This window comes from Rhinolophus hipposideros (genome assembly GCF_964194185.1).
Source record: "Rhinolophus hipposideros genome assembly, contig: HAP1_SCAFFOLD_71, whole genome shotgun sequence".
Taxonomy (NCBI): domain Eukaryota; kingdom Metazoa; phylum Chordata; class Mammalia; order Chiroptera; family Rhinolophidae; genus Rhinolophus; species Rhinolophus hipposideros.
The window spans coordinates 331,142-350,954 of record NW_027669346.1 but is presented as its reverse complement, the minus strand read 5'-3'; the positions used below and the strand labels follow the sequence as shown (position 1 = coordinate 350,954).

At 54.5% G+C, this 19,813-nt stretch overlaps 1 protein-coding gene across 3 annotated transcripts in view; it reads right to left on the bottom strand.

Annotated features, from left to right (window-relative positions):
* The window catches only part of LOC308495624 (uncharacterized protein), a 45,307-nt gene extending 43,362 nt beyond the window's left edge, over positions 1 to 1,945 (bottom strand). For 2 of the 3 annotated variants that reach the window (XM_081080593.1, XM_081080594.1), the window contains exon 1: positions 1,548 to 1,918. In XM_081080593.1, coding sequence (XP_080936719.1) covers positions 1,548 to 1,798 — 251 coding nt within the window. In that variant the 5' untranslated portion in view covers positions 1,799 to 1,918. Of the gene's footprint in view, positions 1 to 1,547 lie in introns of all 3 variants that reach the window. The other variant, XR_013993017.1, reaches the window with a different exon arrangement.
* Between the last annotated feature and the right edge of the window lie 17,868 nt (positions 1,946 to 19,813).

Sequence of the window (19,813 nt, the reverse complement as noted above, 5' to 3'; positions counted from 1 at the left end):
TTTACGAAATCCGCTGATGTGAATTTTTCACAAGACATTGATATTGTAAGCAGTGCTGAGAAAAGCAAATTGTATGTGATTTATCTAATTATTTCATAAAGATATTTTAGTGCTTGAAATTGATGGGTAAAGGGAATATACATTTTTAAATGTGGTACTTATCACCAAACTGCCTCTTTGAAAAGTCAGAAGCAACTTAAATTTGAAGCAGCTGTACAAGTACCATGGTTCCTCATCTTCTCAACCTTTGAGGATGGAAAAGAAGTTTTCATTTCTTTTGCAACTTTAATTCCTTTTTTTTTTTTACCTAGGACACTAAGTATTGGTCACTTATAGATACACAGAAAGAACTTGGTCAAATTCAAAATTCGACTGCTTTTTTTCTGTTGATTTCAGACACTTCTCTATAAAACAAAGATACACTTTTCCCTGATATGTGTATGCTGTACATAATTTACAAGTACCTTTTCTTGTGCTTTGTTAGTATTATTATCTGATATACAGAGACTATTGATTTCTTATATTGCTCAACCAACCTTCTGAACTCTTGGTTTTTTTGAAGTCTTCGCCAACATAAAAAAATGTATAAATAGGAATTTCTGTTTTCTTCTGGTACTTTCCTCATTTCGTGTATTTATAGTTTTTAATCTACAGTACATCTGGATCTTATTTTTGTGATATGAAAATCTAACGAATTTTCTCCAAATACTTAACAGGTATTTTTCCATCATTCATGAGTAATTCATATTTTCTACTAACCCTAAATGTCATCACTATGAAGCTCTAACATCCTGCATATATTAGGGTGTTTGGGCATTTTCTGCTATATTCCAATCATTTATCTCTCTTTTCAGCTCTTAGTAAAGAAATTGTGGCAATACAGCACCCGTTGACACCTAGAAGGGCAAATCTTCGTCTACTATACAGAATGATTCTTAATTTTATCACTACAATCAAAGAGCATGTGCAACCCAAAACTTTTAAAACCCTGAGAGTTTAGTTGGCTTATGGAAAACTGATAACTAGAGGAAGAGCACACACGGTGAGAAAACGAGTCTTCCTAGCCAAGACCACAGGCATCTTCCACTGGAAGCTTCCCTTCTAAGGCCCCTCAATAAACACCATACATACATGGGTGGACACTGATGTAAAACGGATACTGGGTTTTAGCTGAAGAACTTTTAGCCCACAAGTCGCTCTATTATGGGAATTAGTTTTCTCATTACGGACTTTTCTATAGTGTTTAACAATGTGGTCTAAAACTGTGCACATCAAAAGTAAAATGCTGCATATACTTCTTTTCATTTCTATTACTGATATTTAGTTAAATTGGTTTAACATTGTCAGTAAAGTGCTTTATAAGGGGAATTATGAGTGACGGGACCTTGAGAGTTTGTCCTGGTGCTCACCACGTGGGCCTGGGCCCTGGCCCCCAGGTAAGGGCCCCGCCCAGGCTGCGCTCCTCCCGGGGGAGCCGGCAGGTGGGCCCCTCTCCCAGGCCCCCGCCGCCTCCGGCCCGTGCCCAGCGGCCCCCCAGGCCCGCTCACCTCTTCTGCCGGTCTCTGTCGTTCAGTCTCTCTGGATGGAGCGAGAGCAGCTTCTGCACTCCGGCCACGTCGCCCCTGGAGGCAGCTCTGTGGATTTTTTGGAGATCTTTGTCTCGGATGCAGTACCCGGACTCCGAGGTGACCCCACCTCCGGTCTCAGGCTGCCAGCCACCACCATCGCTCTGGGGTCTCCTTCGGAAACCCAAGCCGGACCTGACCTTCAGAATCCCTAAGCCAATGAACCTCCTCATGGCCAAGCCACGGGCTTCAGAACCTCCTCCGCACTTCTCACGCCTGTTTTCTCCGCGCCCAGCCAACAGTAGCCTCTAGAGCAGCCAACTCCAGTCGCCACAGTATCCCCGCAGGACAGCAAGGCGGTTTGGAATCTCTCCGCCCAGAACGGCCGTCACCAAGCAACGGTGCACGGGGCAGAGGCCGAGGGCTGCGCGTGCGCACAGAGCCCCGTGGCCAAGGTCAAGGGCACCCGGAGCCCACGTGCAAGGCCCAGGCGCCTCAAGCTTCAGAGGTGGCCTGTGGGCAGCGCTGAGTTCCATTCGGACCTCGGTGGGCGCTGGCCCAGGCTTCTGCTGGGTCGTCTGAGCAAAATGAAATAGGAAATTTCATTTCCTGAATTAAGAAAACAGGTATGTAACAGGCAGAGAACTTGGGGGAAGCAAAAACCATAAATGAGAGAAGAAAAAAATACCTTTATGTACCCTAAAACTGAAATGTATTAATTTCGATTTATAAAACACAAAAGCATTTAAAAGCTTGATTTCCCAGAGAAAACTCTTGTATTTTTTTTTCTTTTTTTTTGGGTGAAAATTGCTTTAATCAAGATATTTCACTGAATTATAAAAATATGATACTTTGTGTTTTTGATTTTTGGAGCCTAACCCCTTTTGTAGGAGCTCTTGTTTCGCATAACACGGCAGTTTTAGGGCCCTGGCAGCCGTGCCGCACGGGGGCCACCTGTGCACCACACGTCACAGGGGTGTGGCCTGCCTCTGAGGCCTCCGTGGCGCGGTTCTCCCGTGGGGATCCCGCTGACAGCGACAGCACCTCCGAGGGTGCCCTTCGCGGGCCTGTTACCTCCAATGACCGCGGAGCCATGTCCGTCCGCTCTGACCCAGGGCTCGCCCCCATCTGTCGGTCCAGAACGACCTACAGTAGAAAAAGGCAGAACGACAGGGGGGTGGAAAGGCGGACTTTTGAAAATCCACAAACAGTTGAAAGCAGACAATCGCAGCCATAGAAATGAACGAGAGCCGAGGCACTGAGACTGGAAAGGGCAGAGAAGGGGAAGGCGGACCCACAGAGGACTTCGGGGAGCCTCGGGACGCAGAGCGGCTGGCAGGCCGCGGGCGGAGGGCCACGCACCTGCGCCACCTGCGGGCGGCCGGGTCGCCGCGCGCGCCGGGGCTCCGGGCCCCGCCCCCGGGGCACAGCGGGACGCGGCCACCTGTCCGCGGACGGCGACTGGGCCCGGGCGGCCGGGGAGCAGCGCCGCCTGCAGCGGGGTGGCGGGGCCGAAGCGCACGGCGGAGAGGCAGCCGGTGAAGCCCCGCGCGCCGGCTCGCAGCGTGTCCGGGTCCGCGCCGGGGGGCTCTGCGGGCCAAGAAGAGGGCACACACGTGAGGCGGGGCCGCGGGCGGGGCCGCGGGCAGGGACCTCTCTGCGAAGCCTGGGCGCGGCCTTCCTCGGGAGACGCGACAGGGCCCCCTGTGGCCTCGGCCGAGGACCCGCGGGACGCCTGCCCGCCGCCAACTGCACTTTCCCCAGCGGCGTTCACGGTGACAAACCAATGAAATCCCCCGCCACTTCCGTTTTCAAATGATCATTAAAGTGGGCAACCTAAATGAGCAAACTAAACAGAAACAGTCTCAGAGATATAGAGGAAAAACCGAGGGTTGCCAGATGCTGGGGGGTGGGGGTGGGGGAGAAGCCGAGGGGACCAGAAAGTGCAAATCAGTAGCCACAACATTGCCACGGGGATACATACGAAAGACACTTTGGGGAATGTAATCAACAATGCCGTGAAAACCCTGCAAGCGGCAGACGGGCACCCGTCCCATCAGACAGACCGCCCCACGGACGGTGTAGACGCCCGACCCCTGCAGTGTACACCCGAGGCTGAACAATACTGAATGTCAACCACAATTTAACACATATATAGCCACAGGATGTGGAGTACAGCATAGGGAATAGTCAGTGGTACTGTAACAGCTATGAACACTGCCACAGGGGTAGTACATTGGGGGCTTATCACTTTGTGAGGGAAACTCTTGTATTTTGAAACGTTTTATTTTCAACCTCAATATCTATCACCTTAGACCCAAAAATCTTCTTTAAAAATTGGAGTATACTTTGTACTTATCTGCTTTTTGAATAAGGCCTGTGAAACTAGAAATCTTTTTCTCTTTTCAGTATATATGTTAAGAAAGAAAGGAAATTTGCTGTTTTGCCTCAGGATTTCACCAATTTATTCAGTCTAGAATGGCCAGAAAAGATCCACATTTCCAATCCTTTCTTTAGTTGGTATTATATTCACTTGTCAATTTGTGACAACTGGACCAGTATTATTATAGCCGGTTTGATTTTCAAACACCTTTTTAAAAACCCACTTTAAATTTGTCACTTAAATCCTTCAGTTGTCTTTCCAAAGGTGAGTTTGCATTAAGTTAATCAGTTCATAACTAACCACACTACTGACTGTTCATTTTTTGGCAGTGTCTACACACTTGTCTGTACAATTATTTTGCCAATATTTGAGTATTTAATCATTTTTTGTCATTATAAAACTGAGTGGGAAATATAAAAATGAATTTACCAACACCCAGAAGCACAGATCATACAGACATAATACAATTAATAAACTTAGACATGATTAGGCATTCTGAGAAACATCCCGTACCCCCTACTTAGTCGCCTTCCCTCCCGCAAGCCCTCTGCCAGCAGCCTTTCGTCCCGCCCCCAACGCCCAAGCCCCGGTCTGTCTGCAGGCGCAGGCCTACCTAGGCCTTGGGCGGCTTTCTCCAGCCAAGGACGTCCTTGGCACCTCGGGACCCAGCCCAGGGGACGACTATCGCTCTGCCTGCACCTGGGCCCCGAGACAGAGACTCGGGGTGTCGCCGGACACCGGACCAAGGGGAAGGCCACCCGCCCCACCCCACCGGAAAGATCTGTCTCCGCTGGACAGCACCGCGACCCCTCCCCGCCCCCCTTTCATCTCCCAGGAGCGCCAGGCGCCCTCCCTTCCCGCCTGCCTCGGTGGCCCCGCCCCCAGCACCAAAAGAGCTGGACAAAACGGCGAAAATAGGGAGCGCACGTGCCCTCGGGTTCCAGGAGAGACCACCACAGGGAAAAGCGGGCAGGCGGGCATGCACACAACCCACACAGGGAGGGTATCTGGGGACGCTCCTCTCCTCCCGCATGCCGGACCCCGGGCGGGGCTCGGAGCCCCGCTGCAATCCGCGGACCCTGGAGGCCTGCTTCGGGGTCCCACGGTGACTGCCAGCGCCCGGGCACTGCCTCCGTATCGGAGCCCAGCCCCGGGCACCACCGCACTCCGGTGGGGAAGCTGCCACTTCAACTCAGCCTCAGTGCGTCTGTCCCACTCGGTGTCCCATCCAGTGCGTCCGTCCCCCCTCCTCCCCAAATCCCAACCCCTGTCTGTCTGTCTTCTGCCACCTCCAGGGAAGTGGTAGAGGCCCCGTGGAGCCTCAGATGGCGCGAAGGCGCCTCGCTGCGGGCAAGGAGTAAAAGGCAGTCCACCCAGGGGACGTTTGGAGGAGGCGGGCAGCAGGCGGGAGGAGGGGCCCTGGCGGAGGCGGCCAGAGGGGAGATGCTCCGGATGGGAGCAGCCCTGAAGCCTGGTTCGCGCTCACCACACAGGGCGGGCGCCGCTCTTGTGGCGCCGGGAGCCTACTCCCAGCGTCTATGGCCACAGCGGCTTGAACGCGCCCGATCTCCTCTGATCTGGGAAGCGAAGCAGGGTCGGGCCTGGTTAGTACGTGGATGGGGTCCGCCCCGGAATACCGGGTGCCCTAGGCTTTGGCCCGCAACTCCTTTTGCGGCCGCCCCACCCCTCGTCCTTCGGGAGTGGCCCAGCCCGCCTAATAAACCGACGCCAGGGGTGGCGCTGGGGGGGCTGGAGGGCAGGGGGAGAGGAAAGGGTGGCGCCACACAGCACTACAATCTCGCTGCATCGGCCCCACGCCAGGCCCTTCGGCCCGGGCTCCCCCCCCCACACCCCCTTCTTAGTCCCCTTCCCTCCCGCAAGCCCTCTGCCAGCAGCTTTTCGTCCCGCCCCCAACGCCCAAGCCCTGGTTTGTCTGCAGGCGCAGGCCTGCCTCGGCCTTGGGCGGCTTTCTCCAGCCAAGGACGTGCTTGGCACCTCGGGACCCAGCCCAGGGGACGACTATCGCTCTGCCTGCACCTGGGCCCCGAGACAGAGACTCGGGGTGTCGCCGGACACCGGACCAAGGGGAAGGCCACCCGCCCCACCCCACCGGAAAGATCTGTCTCCGCTGGACAGCACCGCGACCCCTCCCCGCCCCCCTTTCATCTCCCAGGAGCGCCATGCGCCCTCCCTTCCCGCCTGCCTCGGTGGCCCCGCCCCCAGCACCAAAAGAGCTGGATAAAACGGCGAAAATAGGGAGCGCACGTGCCTTCGGGTTCCAGGAGAGACCACCACAGGGAAAAGCAGGCAGGCGGGCATGCACACAACCCACACTAGGAGGGTGCCTGGGACTGCTCCTCTCCTCCCGCATTCAGGACCCCGGGGCTCGGAGCCCGTCTGCAATCCGCAGACCCTGGAGGCCTGCTTCGGGGTCCAACGGTGACTGCCAGCGCCCGGGCACTGCCTCCGTATCGGAGCCCAGCCCCGGGCACCACCGCACTCCGGTGGGGAAGCTGCCACTTCAACTCAGCCTCAGAGCGTCTGTCCCAGTCGGTGTCCCTTCCAGTGCGTCCGTCCCCCCTCCTCCCCAACTCCCAACCCCTGTCTGTCTGTCTTCTGCCACCTCCAGGGAAGTGGTAGAGGCCCCGTGGAGCCTCAGATGGCGCTAAGGGGCCTCGCTGCGGGCAAGGAATAAAAGGAAGTCCATCCAGGCGGCGTTTTGTCGAGGCGGGGAGCAGGCGGGAGGCGGGCCCTGGCGGAGCCGGCCAGCGGGGAGATGCTCCGGATGGGAGCAGCCCGGCAGCCTGGTTCGCGCTCACCATACAGGGCGGTCCGCCGATCTTGTGGCGCCGGGAGCCTACTCCCAGCGTCTATGGCCACAGCGGCTTGAACGCGCCCGATCTCCTCTGATCTGGGAAGCGAAGCAGGGTCGGGCCTGGTTAGTACTTGGATGGGGTCCGCCCCGGAATACCGGGTGCCCTAGGCTTTGGCCAGCCACTTCTTTTGCGGCCGCCCCGCACCTCGTCCTTCGGGAGTGGCCTAGCCCGCCTAATAAACCCACGCCAGGGGTGGCGCTGGGGGGGCTGGAGGGCAGGGGGAGAGGAATAGGTGGCGCCACACAGCACTACAATCTCGCTGCATCGGCCCCACGCCAGAACCTTCCGCCCGGGCTCTCCCCTCCCTTACCCCCTTCTTAGTCCCCTTCCCTCCCGCAAGCCCTCTGCCAGCCACCTTTGGTCCCGCCCCCAAAGCCCAAGCCCAGGTCTGTCTGCAGGCGCAGGCCTGCCTAGGCCTTAGGCGGCTTTCTCCAGCCAAGGACGTGCTTGGCACCTCGGAACCCAGCCCAGGGGACGACTATCGCTCTGCCTGCACCTGGGCCCCGAGACAGAGACTCGGGGTGTCGCCGGACACCGGACCAAGGGGAAGGCCACCCGCCCCACCCCACCGGAAAGATCTGTCTCCGCTGGACAGCACCGCGACCCCTCCCCGCCCCCCTTTCATCTCCCAGGAGCGCCAGGCGCCCTCCCTTCCCGCCTGCCTCGGTGGCCCCGCCCACAGCACCAAAAGAGCTGGACAAAACGGCGAAAATAGGGAGCGCACGTGCCCTCGGGTTCCAGGAGAGACCACCACAGGGAAAAGCAGGCAGGCGGGCATGCACACAACCCACACAAGGAGGGTGTCTAAGACTGCTCCTCTCCTCCCGCATGCGGGACCCCGTGCGGGCTCGGAGCCCGGCGGCAATCCGCGGACCCTGGATGCCTGCCCCGGGGTCCCACGGTGACTGCCAGCGTCCGGGCACTGCCTCCGTAACGGAGCCCAGCCCCGGGCACCACCGCACTCCTGTGGGGAAGCCGCCACTTCAACTCAGCCTCAGTGCCTCTGTCCCAGTCGGTGTCCCATCCTGTGCGTCAGTCCCCCCTCCTCCCCAACTCCCAACCCCTGACTCTCTGTCTTCTGCCACCTCCAGGGAAGTGGTAGAGGCCCCGTGGAGTCTCGGATGGCGCGAAGGGGCCTCGCTGCGGGCAAGGAGGAAAAGGCAGTCCACCCAGGCGGCGTTTTGAGGAGGCGGGGAGCTGGCGGGAGGCGGGGCCCTGGCGGAGCCGGCCAGCGGGGAGATGCTCCGGACGGGAGAAGCCCGGCAGCCTGGTTCGCGCTCACCACGCAGGCCGGTCCGCTGCTCATTATTCTTTTTATTTTATTTATTTATTTATTTATTTATTTATTAATTAATTTATTTATTAGTTTCAGGTGTACAAAACAAGGTAATACTTACACGTTCATCATTTATATCCCTCATACTGTGAACACCCCACCCCCATCCACTATCCCTCCGACCTCATACGGAACCATCACATTATATATATAAAATTATTGTTGGCATTCATTAATGTTTAGCTTCTGGTGTACAATGCCATGATCAGGTATCCACTGTATCCCTGAGGTGGTCTCCCAAATAGGACGCATGTCCATCGGATACCCAACAAAATCTTTACAACATTATAGAATACCTTCCCCAAATTAATTTTCAAAAAAACCCTGAGGCCATCTTGTGGTTACCAGCTGCTTCCAAATCCCTTCACCTTTCCCCTTATGGCCAACCCCCTCCCACACACCCATCTAACCACTCTCGGTTTTTTGTCTGCTTCCCCAAAACTGTCTCTGATTAGTTCATTCACATAGTCTTTTCTTTAGATTCCATATATAAGTGAGATCATATGGTACTTGTCTTTCTCTTTCTGACTTATTTCACTTAACATAATGCTCTCTAGATCCATCCATGTTGCTGCAAATGATAAGATTTCTTTCTTCTTCATGGCTGCGTAATACTCCATTGTATAAATGTACCACAGCTTCTTAATCCAGTCATCTACCGATGGGCATTTTGGTTGTTTCCATATCTTGGCTATTGTGTAAAGTGCTGCAATAAACATAGGAGTGCATACAGATTTTTGAATTGGAGTTTTGGATTTCTCCGGGTAGATGCCTAGGAGTGGAATTACTGGATCATAGGGGAGTTCCATTTTCAGATTCCTGAGATACCTCCATACTGTTTTCCATAGTGGCTGCACTAATCTGCAGTCCCACCAACAGTGCACTAGCGTTCCCTTTTCTCCACATCCGCGCCAGCATTTGTTGTTTGTTGATTTATTGATAATAGCCATTTTGACTGGAGTGAGGTGGTATCTCATTGTGGTTTCTATTTGCATTTCTCTGCTGGTTAGTGAGGTTGAGCATTTCTTCATATGTCTTCTTGCCTTCTGTATGTCCTTTTTAGAGAAATGTCTCCCCAAGTCCTCTGCCCATTTTTTAATTGGGTGGTTTGTTTTTTTGGAGTTGAGTTGAGTAAGTTTTTTATAGATTTGTGATATTAATCCCTTATCAGATATATCATTGGCAAATATCTTTTCCCATACAGTAGGATCCCTTTTTGTTTTATTGATGGTTTCCTTTGCTGTGAAAAAACTTTTCAGTTTGATGTCATCACACATGTTTATTTTTTCTCTTACTTCGCTCGCGCGAGGGGATATATCAGTAAAAATCTTACTCCGGGTAATGTCCATGAAGTTTCTTCCCATATTTTCTTCTAGATATTTTATGGTTTTGGCGCGGGGGCCTGCTCCCAGCGTCTGTGGCCACAGCACCTTGAACGCGCCCGATGTCCTCTGATCTGGAAAGCTAAGCAGGGTCGGGCCTGGTCAGTACTTGGATGGGGGACCGCCCGGGAATACCGGGTGCCCTCTGCTTCCGCCCGCCACTCCTTTTGCGGCCGCCCCGGCCCTCGTCCTTCGGGAGTGGCCCAGCCCGCCTAATAAACCCAGGCCAGGGGTGGCGCTGGGGGGGCTAGTGGGCAGGGGGAGAGGAATGGGTGGCGCCACACAGCACTACAATCTCGCTGCCCCGGCCCCACGCCAGGCCCTTCGGCCCGGGCTCCCCCCTCCCCCCCACCACCTTCTTAGTCCCCTTCCCTCCCGCAAGCCGTCTGCCAGCAGCCGTTCGCCCCGCCCCCAAGGCCCAAGCCCCGATCTGCCTGCAGGCGCAGGCCTGCCTCGGCCTTGGGCGGCTTTCTCCAGCCAGGGACGTGCTGGTGCTTGACACCTCGGGACCCAGCCCAGGGCACGACCATCGCTCTGCCTGCCCCTGGGCCCCTAGACAGAGACTCCGGGTGTCGCCCGACACCGGACCAAGGGGAACGCCACCAGCCCCACCCCACCGGATAGCTCCGTCTCTGATGGCCGGCACCGCGACCCCTCCCCGCCCCCCTCTCATCTCCCCGGAGCACCAGGCGCCCTCCGTTCCCGCAGAACTCGGTGGCCCCACCCACAGCACCAAAAGAGCAGGGACAAACCGGCAGGAGTTGGGAGCACACGTGCCCTCCGGCTCCAGGAGAGACCAGCACAGGGTAAAGCAGGCAGGCGGGCATGCACACAACCCACACGAGGAGGGTGCCTGGGGCCGCTCCTCTCCTCCCGCATGCGGGACCCAGGGCGGGGCTCGGAGCCCGGCGGCGATCCGCGGACCCTGGAGGCCTGCCCCGGGGTCCCACGGTGACTGCCAGCGCCCGGGCACTGCCTCCGTAACGGAGCCCAGCCCCGGGCACCACCGCACTCCTGTGGGGAAGCCGCCACTTCAACTCAGCCTCAGTGCCTCTGTCCCAGTCGGTGTCCCATCCTGTGCGTCAGTCCCCCCTCCTCCCCAACTACCAACCCCTGTCTGTCTGTCTTCTGCCACCTCCAGGGAAGTGGTAGAGGCCCCGTGGAGTCTCGGATGGCGCGAAGGGGCCTCGCTGCGGGCAAGGAGGAAAAGGCAGTCCACCCAGGCGGCGTTTTGAGGAGGCGGGGAGCAGGCGGGAGGCGGGGCCCTGGCGGAGCCGGCCAGCGGGGAGATGCTCCGGACGGGAGAAGCCCTGCAGCCTGGTTCGCGCTCACCACGCAGGCCGGTCCGCTGCTCATTTTTTTTTTTATTTTATTTATTTATTTATTTTTTTATTAATTAATTTATTTATTAGTTTCAGGTGTACAAAACAAGGTAATACTTAGACGTTCATCATTTATATCCCTCATACTTTGAACCCCCCAACCCCATCCACTATCCCTCCGACCTCATACTGAACCATCACATTATATATATAAAATTATTGTTGGCATTCATTAATGTTTAGCTTCTGGTGTACAATGCCATGATCAGGTATCCACTGTATCCCTGAGGTGGTCTCCCAAATAGGACGCATGTCCATCGGATACCCAACAAAATCTTTACAACATTATAGAATACCTTCCCCAAATTAATTTTCAAAAAAACCCTGAGGCCATCTTGTGGTTACCAGCTGCTTCCAAATCCCTTCACCTTTCCCCTTATGCCCAACCCCCTCCCACACACCCATCTAACCACTCTCGGTTTTTTGTCTGCTTCCCCAAAACTGTCTCTGATTAGTTCATTCACATAGTCTTTTCTTTAGATTCCATATATAAGTGAGATCATATGGTACTTGTCTTTCTCTTTCTGACTTATTTCACTTAACATAATGCTCTCTAGATCCATCCATGTTGCTGCAAATGATAAGATTTCTTTCTTCTTCATGGCTGCGTAATACTCCATTGTATAAATGTACCACAGCTTCTTAATCCAGTCATCTACCGATGGGCATTTTGGTTGTTTCCATATCTTGGCTATTGTGTAAAGTGCTGCAATAAACATAGGAGTGCATACAGATTTTTGAATTGGAGTTTTGGATTTCTCCGGGTAGATGCCTAGGAGTGGAATTACTGGATCATAGGGGAGTTCCATTTTCAGATTCCTGAGATACCTCCATACTGTTTTCCATAGTGGCTGCACTAATCTGCAGTCCCACCAACAGTGCACTAGCGTTCCCTTTTCTCCACATCCGCGCCAGCATTTGTTGTTTGTTGATTTATTGATAATAGCCATTTTGACTGGAGTGAGGTGGTATCTCATTGTGGTTTCTATTTGCATTTCTCTGCTGGTTAGTGAGGTTGAGCATTTCTTCATATGTCTTCTTGCCTTCTGTATGTCCTTTTTAGAGAAATGTCTCCCCAAGTCCTCTGCCCATTTTTTAATTGGGTGGTTTGTTTTTTTGGAGTTGAGTTGAGTAAGTTTTTTATAGATTTGTGATATTAATCCCTTATCAGATATATCATTGGCAAATATCTTTTCCCATACAGTAGGATCCCTTTTTGTTTTATTGATGGTTTCCTTTGCTGTGAAAAAACTTTTCAGTTTGATGTCATCACACATGTTTATTTTTTCTCTTACTTCGCTCGCGCGAGGGGATATATCAGTAAAAATCTTACTCCGGGTAATGTCCATGAAGTTTCTTCCCATATTTTCTTCTAGATATTTTATGGTTTTGGCGCGGGGGCCTGCTCCCAGCGTCTGTGGCCACAGCACCTTGAACGCGCCCGATGTCCTCTGATCTGGAAAGCTAAGCAGGGTCGGGCCTGGTCAGTACTTGGATGGGGGACCGCCCGGGAATACCGGGTGCCCTCTGCTTCCGCCCGCCACTCCTTTTGCGGCCGCCCCGGCCCTCGTCCTTCGGGAGTGGCCCAGCCCGCCTAATAAACCCAGGCCAGGGGTGGCGCTGGGGGGGCTAGTGGGCAGGGGGAGAGGAATGGGTGGCGCCACACAGCACTACAATCTCGCTGCCCCGGCCCCACGCCAGGCCCTTCGGCCCGGGCTCCCCCCTCCCCCCCACCACCTTCTTAGTCCCCTTCCCTCCCGCAAGCCGTCTGCCAGCAGCCGTTCGCCCCGCCCCCAAGGCCCAAGCCCCGATCTGCCTGCAGGCGCAGGCCTGCCTCGGCCTTGGGCGGCTTTCTCCAGCCAGGGACGTGCTGGTGCTTGACACCTCGGGACCCAGCCCAGGGCACGACCATCGCTCTGCCTGCCCCTGGGCCCCTAGACAGAGACTCCGGGTGTCGCCCGACACCGGACCAAGGGGAACGCCACCAGCCCCACCCCACCGGATAGCTCCGTCTCTGATGGCCGGCACCGCGACCCCTCCCCGCCCCCCTCTCATCTCCCCGGAGCACCAGGCGCCCTCCGTTCCCGCAGAACTCGGTGGCCCCACCCACAGCACCAAAAGAGCAGGGACAAACCGGCAGGAGTTGGGAGCACACGTGCCCTCCGGCTCCAGGAGAGACCAGCACAGGGTAAAGCAGGCAGGCGGGCATGCACACAACCCACACGAGGAGGGTGCCTGGGGCCGCTCCTCTCCTCCCGCATGCGGGACCCAGGGCGGGGCTCGGAGCCCGGCGGCGATCCGCGGACCCTGGAGGCCTGCCCCGGGGTCCCACGGTGACTGCCAGCGCCCGGGCACTGCCTCCGTAACGGAGCCCAGCCCCGGGCACCACCGCACTCCTGTGGGGAAGCCGCCACTTCAACTCAGCCTCAGTGCCTCTGTCCCAGTCGGTGTCCCATCCTGTGCGTCAGTCCCCCCTCCTCCCCAACTACCAACCCCTGTCTGTCTGTCTTCTGCCACCTCCAGGGAAGTGGTAGAGGCCCCGTGGAGTCTCGGATGGCGCGAAGGGGCCTCGCTGCGGGCAAGGAGGAAAAGGCAGTCCACCCAGGCGGCGTTTTGAGGAGGCGGGGAGCAGGCGGGAGGCGGGGCCCTGGCGGAGCCGGCCAGCGGGGAGATGCTCCGGACGGGAGAAGCCCTGCAGCCTGGTTCGCGCTCACCACGCAGGCCGGTCCGCTGCTCATTTTTTTTTTTATTTTATTTATTTATTTATTTTTTTATTAATTAATTTATTTATTAGTTTCAGGTGTACAAAACAAGGTAATACTTAGACGTTCATCATTTATATCCCTCATACTTTGAACCCCCCAACCCCATCCACTATCCCTCCGACCTCATACTGAACCATCACATTATATATATAAAATTATTGTTGGCATTCATTAATGTTTAGCTTCTGGTGTACAATGCCATGATCAGGTATCCACTGTATCCCTGAGGTGGTCTCCCAAATAGGACGCATGTCCATCGGATACCCAACAAAATCTTTACAACATTATAGAATACCTTCCCCAAATTAATTTTCAAAAAAACCCTGAGGCCATCTTGTGGTTACCAGCTGCTTCCAAATCCCTTCACCTTTCCCCTTATGCCCAACCCCCTCCCACACACCCATCTAACCACTCTCGGTTTTTTGTCTGCTTCCCCAAAACTGTCTCTGATTAGTTCATTCACATAGTCTTTTCTTTAGATTCCATATATAAGTGAGATCATATGGTACTTGTCTTTCTCTTTCTGACTTATTTCACTTAACATAATGCTCTCTAGATCCATCCATGTTGCTGCAAATGATAAGATTTCTTTCTTCTTCATGGCTGCGTAATACTCCATTGTATAAATGTACCACAGCTTCTTAATCCAGTCATCTACCGATGGGCATTTTGGTTGTTTCCATATCTTGGCTATTGTGTAAAGTGCTGCAATAAACATAGGAGTGCATACAGATTTTTGAATTGGAGTTTTGGATTTCTCCGGGTAGATGCCTAGGAGTGGAATTACTGGATCATAGGGGAGTTCCATTTTCAGATTCCTGAGATACCTCCATACTGTTTTCCATAGTGGCTGCACTAATCTGCAGTCCCACCAACAGTGCACTAGCGTTCCCTTTTCTCCACATCCGCGCCAGCATTTGTTGTTTGTTGATTTATTGATAATAGCCATTTTGACTGGAGTGAGGTGGTATCTCATTGTGGTTTCTATTTGCATTTCTCTGCTGGTTAGTGAGGTTGAGCATTTCTTCATATGTCTTCTTGCCTTCTGTATGTCCTTTTTAGAGAAATGTCTCCCCAAGTCCTCTGCCCATTTTTTAATTGGGTGGTTTGTTTTTTTGGAGTTGAGTTGAGTAAGTTTTTTATAGATTTGTGATATTAATCCCTTATCAGATATATCATTGGCAAATATCTTTTCCCATACAGTAGGATCCCTTTTTGTTTTATTGATGGTTTCCTTTGCTGTGAAAAAACTTTTCAGTTTGATGTCATCACACATGTTTATTTTTTCTCTTACTTCGCTCGCGCGAGGGGATATATCAGTAAAAATCTTACTCCGGGTAATGTCCATGAAGTTTCTTCCCATATTTTCTTCTAGATATTTTATGGTTGTGGCGCGGGGGCCTGCTCCCAGCGTCTGTGGCCACAGCACCTTGAACGCGCCCGATGTCCTCTGATCTGGGAAGCTAAGCAGGGTCGGGCCTGGTCAGTACTTGGATGGGGGACCGCCCGGGAATAACGGGTGCCCTCTGCTTCCGCCCGCCACTCCTTTTGCGGCCGCCCCGGCCCTCGTCCTTCGGGAGTGGCCCAGCCCGCCTAATAAACCCAGGCCAGGGGTGGCGCTGGGGGGGCTAGTGGGCAGGGGGAGAGGAATGGGTGGCGCCACACAGCACTACAATCTCGCTGCCCCGGCCCCACGCCAGGCCCTTCGGCCCGGGCTCCCCCCTCCCCCCCACCACCTTCTTAGTCCCCTTCCCTCCCGCAAGCCGTCTGCCAGCAGCCGTTCGCCCCGCCCCCAAGGCCCAAGCCCCGATCTGCCTGCAGGCGCAGGCCTGCCTCGGCCTTGGGCGGCTTTCTCCAGCCAGGGACGTGCTGGTGCTTGACACCTCGGGACCCAGCCCAGGGCACGACCATCGCTCTGCCTGCCCCTGGGCCCCTAGACAGAGACTCCGGGTGTCGCCCGACACCGGACCAAGGGGAACGCCACCAGCCCCACCCCACCGGATAGCTCCGTCTCTGATGGCCGGCACCGCGACCCCTCCCCGCCCCCCTTTCATCTCCCCGGAGCACCAGGCGCCCTCCGTTCCCGCAGAACTCGGTGGCCCCACCCACAGCACCAAAAGAGCAGGGACAAAACGGCAGGAGTTGGGAGCACACGTGCCCTCCGGCTCCAGGAGAGACCAGCACAGGGAAAAGCAGGCAGGCGGGCATGCACACAACCCACACGAGGAGGGTGCCTGGGGCCGCTCCTCTCCTCCCGCATGCGGGACCCAGGGCGGGGCTCGGAGCCCGGCGGCGATCCGCGGACCCTGGAGGCCTGCCCCGGGGTCCCACGGTGACTGCCAGCGCCCGGGCACTGCCTCCGTAACGGAGCCCAGCCCCGGGCACCACCGCACTCCTGTGGGGAAGCCGCCACTTCAACTCAGCCTCAGTGCCTCTGTCCCAGTCGGTGTCCCATCCTGTGCGTCAGTCCCCCCTCCTCCCCAACTACCAACCCCTGTCTGTCTGTCTTCTGCCACCTCCAGGGAAGTGGTAGAGGCCCCGTGGAGTCTCGGATGGCGCGAAGGGGCCTCGCTGCGGGCAAGGAGGAAAAGGCAGTCCACCCAGGCGGCGTTTTGAGGAGGGGGGGAGCAGGCGGGAGGCGGGGCCCTGGCGGAGCCGGCCAGCGGGGAGATGCTCCGGACGGGAGAAGCCCGGCAGCCTGGTTCGCGCTCACCACGCAGGCCGGTCCGCTGCTCATTTTTTTTTTATTTTATTTATTTATTTATTTTTTTATTAATTAATTTATTTATTAGTTTCAGGTGTACAAAACAAGGTAATACTTAGACGTTCATCATTTATATCCCTCATACTTTGAACCCCCCAACCCCATCCACTATCCCTCCGACCTCATACTGAACTATCACATTATATATATAAAATTATTGTTGGCATTCATTAATGTTTAGCTTCTGGTGTACAATGCCATGATCAGGTATCCACTGTATCCCTGAGGTGGTCTCCCAAATAGGACGCATGTCCATCGGATACCCAACAAAATCTTTACAACATTATAGAATACCTTCCCCAAATTAATTTTCAAAAAAACCCTGAGGCCATCTTGTGGTTACCAGCTGCTTCCAAATCCCTTCACCTTTCCCCTTATGCCCAACCCCCTCCCACACACCCATCTAACCACTCTCGGTTTTTTGTCTGCTTCCCCAAAACTGTCTCTGATTAGTTCATTCACATAGTCTTTTCTTTAGATTCCATATATAAGTGAGATCATATGGTACTTGTCTTTCTCTTTCTGACTTATTTCACTTAACATAATGCTCTCTAGATCCATCCATGTTGCTGCAAATGATAAGATTTCTTTCTTCTTCATGGCTGCGTAATACTCCATTGAATAAATGTACCACAGCTTCTTAATCCAGTCATCTACCGATGGGCATTTTGGTTGTTTCCATATCTTGGCTATTGTGTAAAGTGCTGCAATAAACATAGGAGTGCATACAGATTTTTGAATTGGAGTTTTGGATTTCTCCGGGTAGATGCCTAGGAGTGGAATTACTGGATCATAGGGGAGTTCCATTTTCAGATTCCTGAGATACCTCCATACTGTTTTCCATAGTGGCTGCACTAATCTGCAGTCCCACCAACAGTGCACTAGCGTTCCCTTTTCTCCACTTCCGCGCCAGCATTTGTTGTTTGTTGATTTATTGATAATAGCCATTTTGACTGGAGTGAGGTGGTATCTCATTGTGGTTTTTATTTGCATTTCTCTGCTGGTTAGTGAGGTTGAGCATTTCTTCATATGTCTTCTTGCCTTCTGTATGTCCTTTTTAGAGAAATGTCTCCCCAAGTCCTCTGCCCATTTTTTAATTGGGTGGTTTGTTTTTTTGGAGTTGAGTTGAGTAAGTTTTTTATAGATTTGTGATATTAATCCCTTATCAGATATATCATTGGCAAATATCTTTTCCCATACAGTAGGATCCCTTTTTGTTTTATTGATGGTTTCCTTTGCTGTGAAAAAACTTTTCAGTTTGATGTCATCACACATGTTTATTTTTTCTCTTACTTGGCTCCCGCGAGGGGATATATCAGTAAAAATCTTACTCCGGGTAATGTCCATGAAGTTTCTTCCCATATTTTCTTCTAGATATTTTATGGTTGTGGCGCGGGGGCCTGCTCCCAGCGTCTGTGGCCACAGCACCTTGAACGCGCCCGATGTCCTCTGATCTGGGAAGCTAAGCAGGGTCGGGCCTGGTCAGTACTTGGATGGGGGACCGCCCGGGAATACCGGGTGCCCTCTGCTTCCGCCCGCCACTCCTTTTGCGGCCGCCCCGGCCCTCGTCCTTCGGGAGTGGCCCAGCCCGCCTAATAAACCCAGGCCAGGGGTGGCGCTGGGGGGGCTAGTGGGCAGGGGGAGAGGAATGGGTGGCGCCACACAGCACTACAATCTCGCTGCCCCGGCCCCACGCCAGGCCCTTCGGCCCGGGCTCCCCCCTCCCCCCCACCACCTTCTTAGTCCCCTTCCCTCCCGCAAGCCGTCTGCCAGCAGCCGTTCGCCCCGCCCCCAAGGCCCAAGCCCCGATCTGCCTGCAGGCGCAGGCCTGCCTAGGCCTTGGGCGGCTTTCTCCAGCCAGGGACGTGCTGGTGCTTGACACCTCGGGACCCAGCCCAGGGCACGACCATCGCTCTGCCTGCCCCTGGGCCCCTAGACAGAGACTCCGGGTGTCGCCCGACACCGGACCAAGGGGAACGCCACCAGCCCCACCCCACCGGATAGCTCCGTCTCTGATGGCCGGCACCGCGACCCCTCCCCGCCCCCCTTTCATCTCCCCGGAGCACCAGGCGCCCTCCGTTCCCGCAGAACTCGGTGGCCCCGCCCACAGCACCAAAAGAGCAGGGACAAAACGGCAGGAGTGGGAGCACACGTGCCCTCCGGCTCCAGGAGAGACCAGCACAGGGGAAAAGCAGGCAGGCGGGCATGCACACAACCCACACGAGGAGGGTGCCTGGGGCCGCTCCTCTCCTCCCGCATGCGGGACCCCGGGCGGGGCTCGGAGCCCGGCGGCGATCCGCGGACCCTGGAGGCCTGCCCCGGGGTCCCACGGTGACTGCCAGCGCCCGGGCACTGCCTCCGTATCGGAGCCCAGCCCCGGGCACCACCGCACTCCTGTGGGGAAGCCGCCACTTCAACTCAGCCTCAGTGCCTCTGTCCCAGTCGGTGTCCCATCCTGTGCGTCAGTCCCCCCTCCTCTCCCACTCCCAACCCCTGTCTGTCTGTCTTCTGCCACCTCCAGGGAAGTGGTAGAGGCCCCGTGGAGTCTCGGATGGCGCGAAGGGGCCTCGCTGCGGGCAAGGAGGAAAAGGCAGTCCACCCAGGCGGCGTTTTGAGGAGGCTGGGAGCTGGCGGGAGGCGGGGCCCTGGCGGAGCCGGCCAGCGGGGAGATGCTCCGGACGGGAGAAGCCCGGCAGCCTGGTTCGCGCTCACCACGCAGGCCGGTCCGCTGCTCATTATTCTTTTTATTTTATTTATTTATTTATTTATTTATTAATTAATTTATTTATTAGTTTCAGGTGTACAAAACAAGGTAATACTTACACGTTCATCATTTATATCCCTCATACTGTGAACACCCCACCCCCATCCACTATTTCTCCGACCTCATACGGAACCATCACATTATATATATAAAATTATTGTTGGCATTCATTAATGTTTAGCTTCTGGTGTACAATGCCATGATCAGGTATCCACTGTATCCCTGAGGTGGTCTCCCAAATAGGACGCATGTCCATCAGATACCCAACAAAATCTTTACAACATTATAGAATACCTTCCCCAAATTAATTTTCAAAAAAACCCTGAGGCCATCTTGTGGTTACCAGCTGCTTCCAAATCCCTTCACCTTTCCCCTTATGGCCAACCCCCTCCCACACACCCATCTAACCACTCTCGGTTTTTTGTCTGCTTCCCCAAAACTGTCTCTGATTAGTTCATTCACATAGTCTTTTCTTTAGATTCCATATATAAGTGAGATCATATGGTACTTGTCTTTCTCTTTCTGACTTATTTCACTTAACATAATGCTCTCTAGATCCATCCATGTTGCTGCAAATGATAAGATTTCTTTCTTCT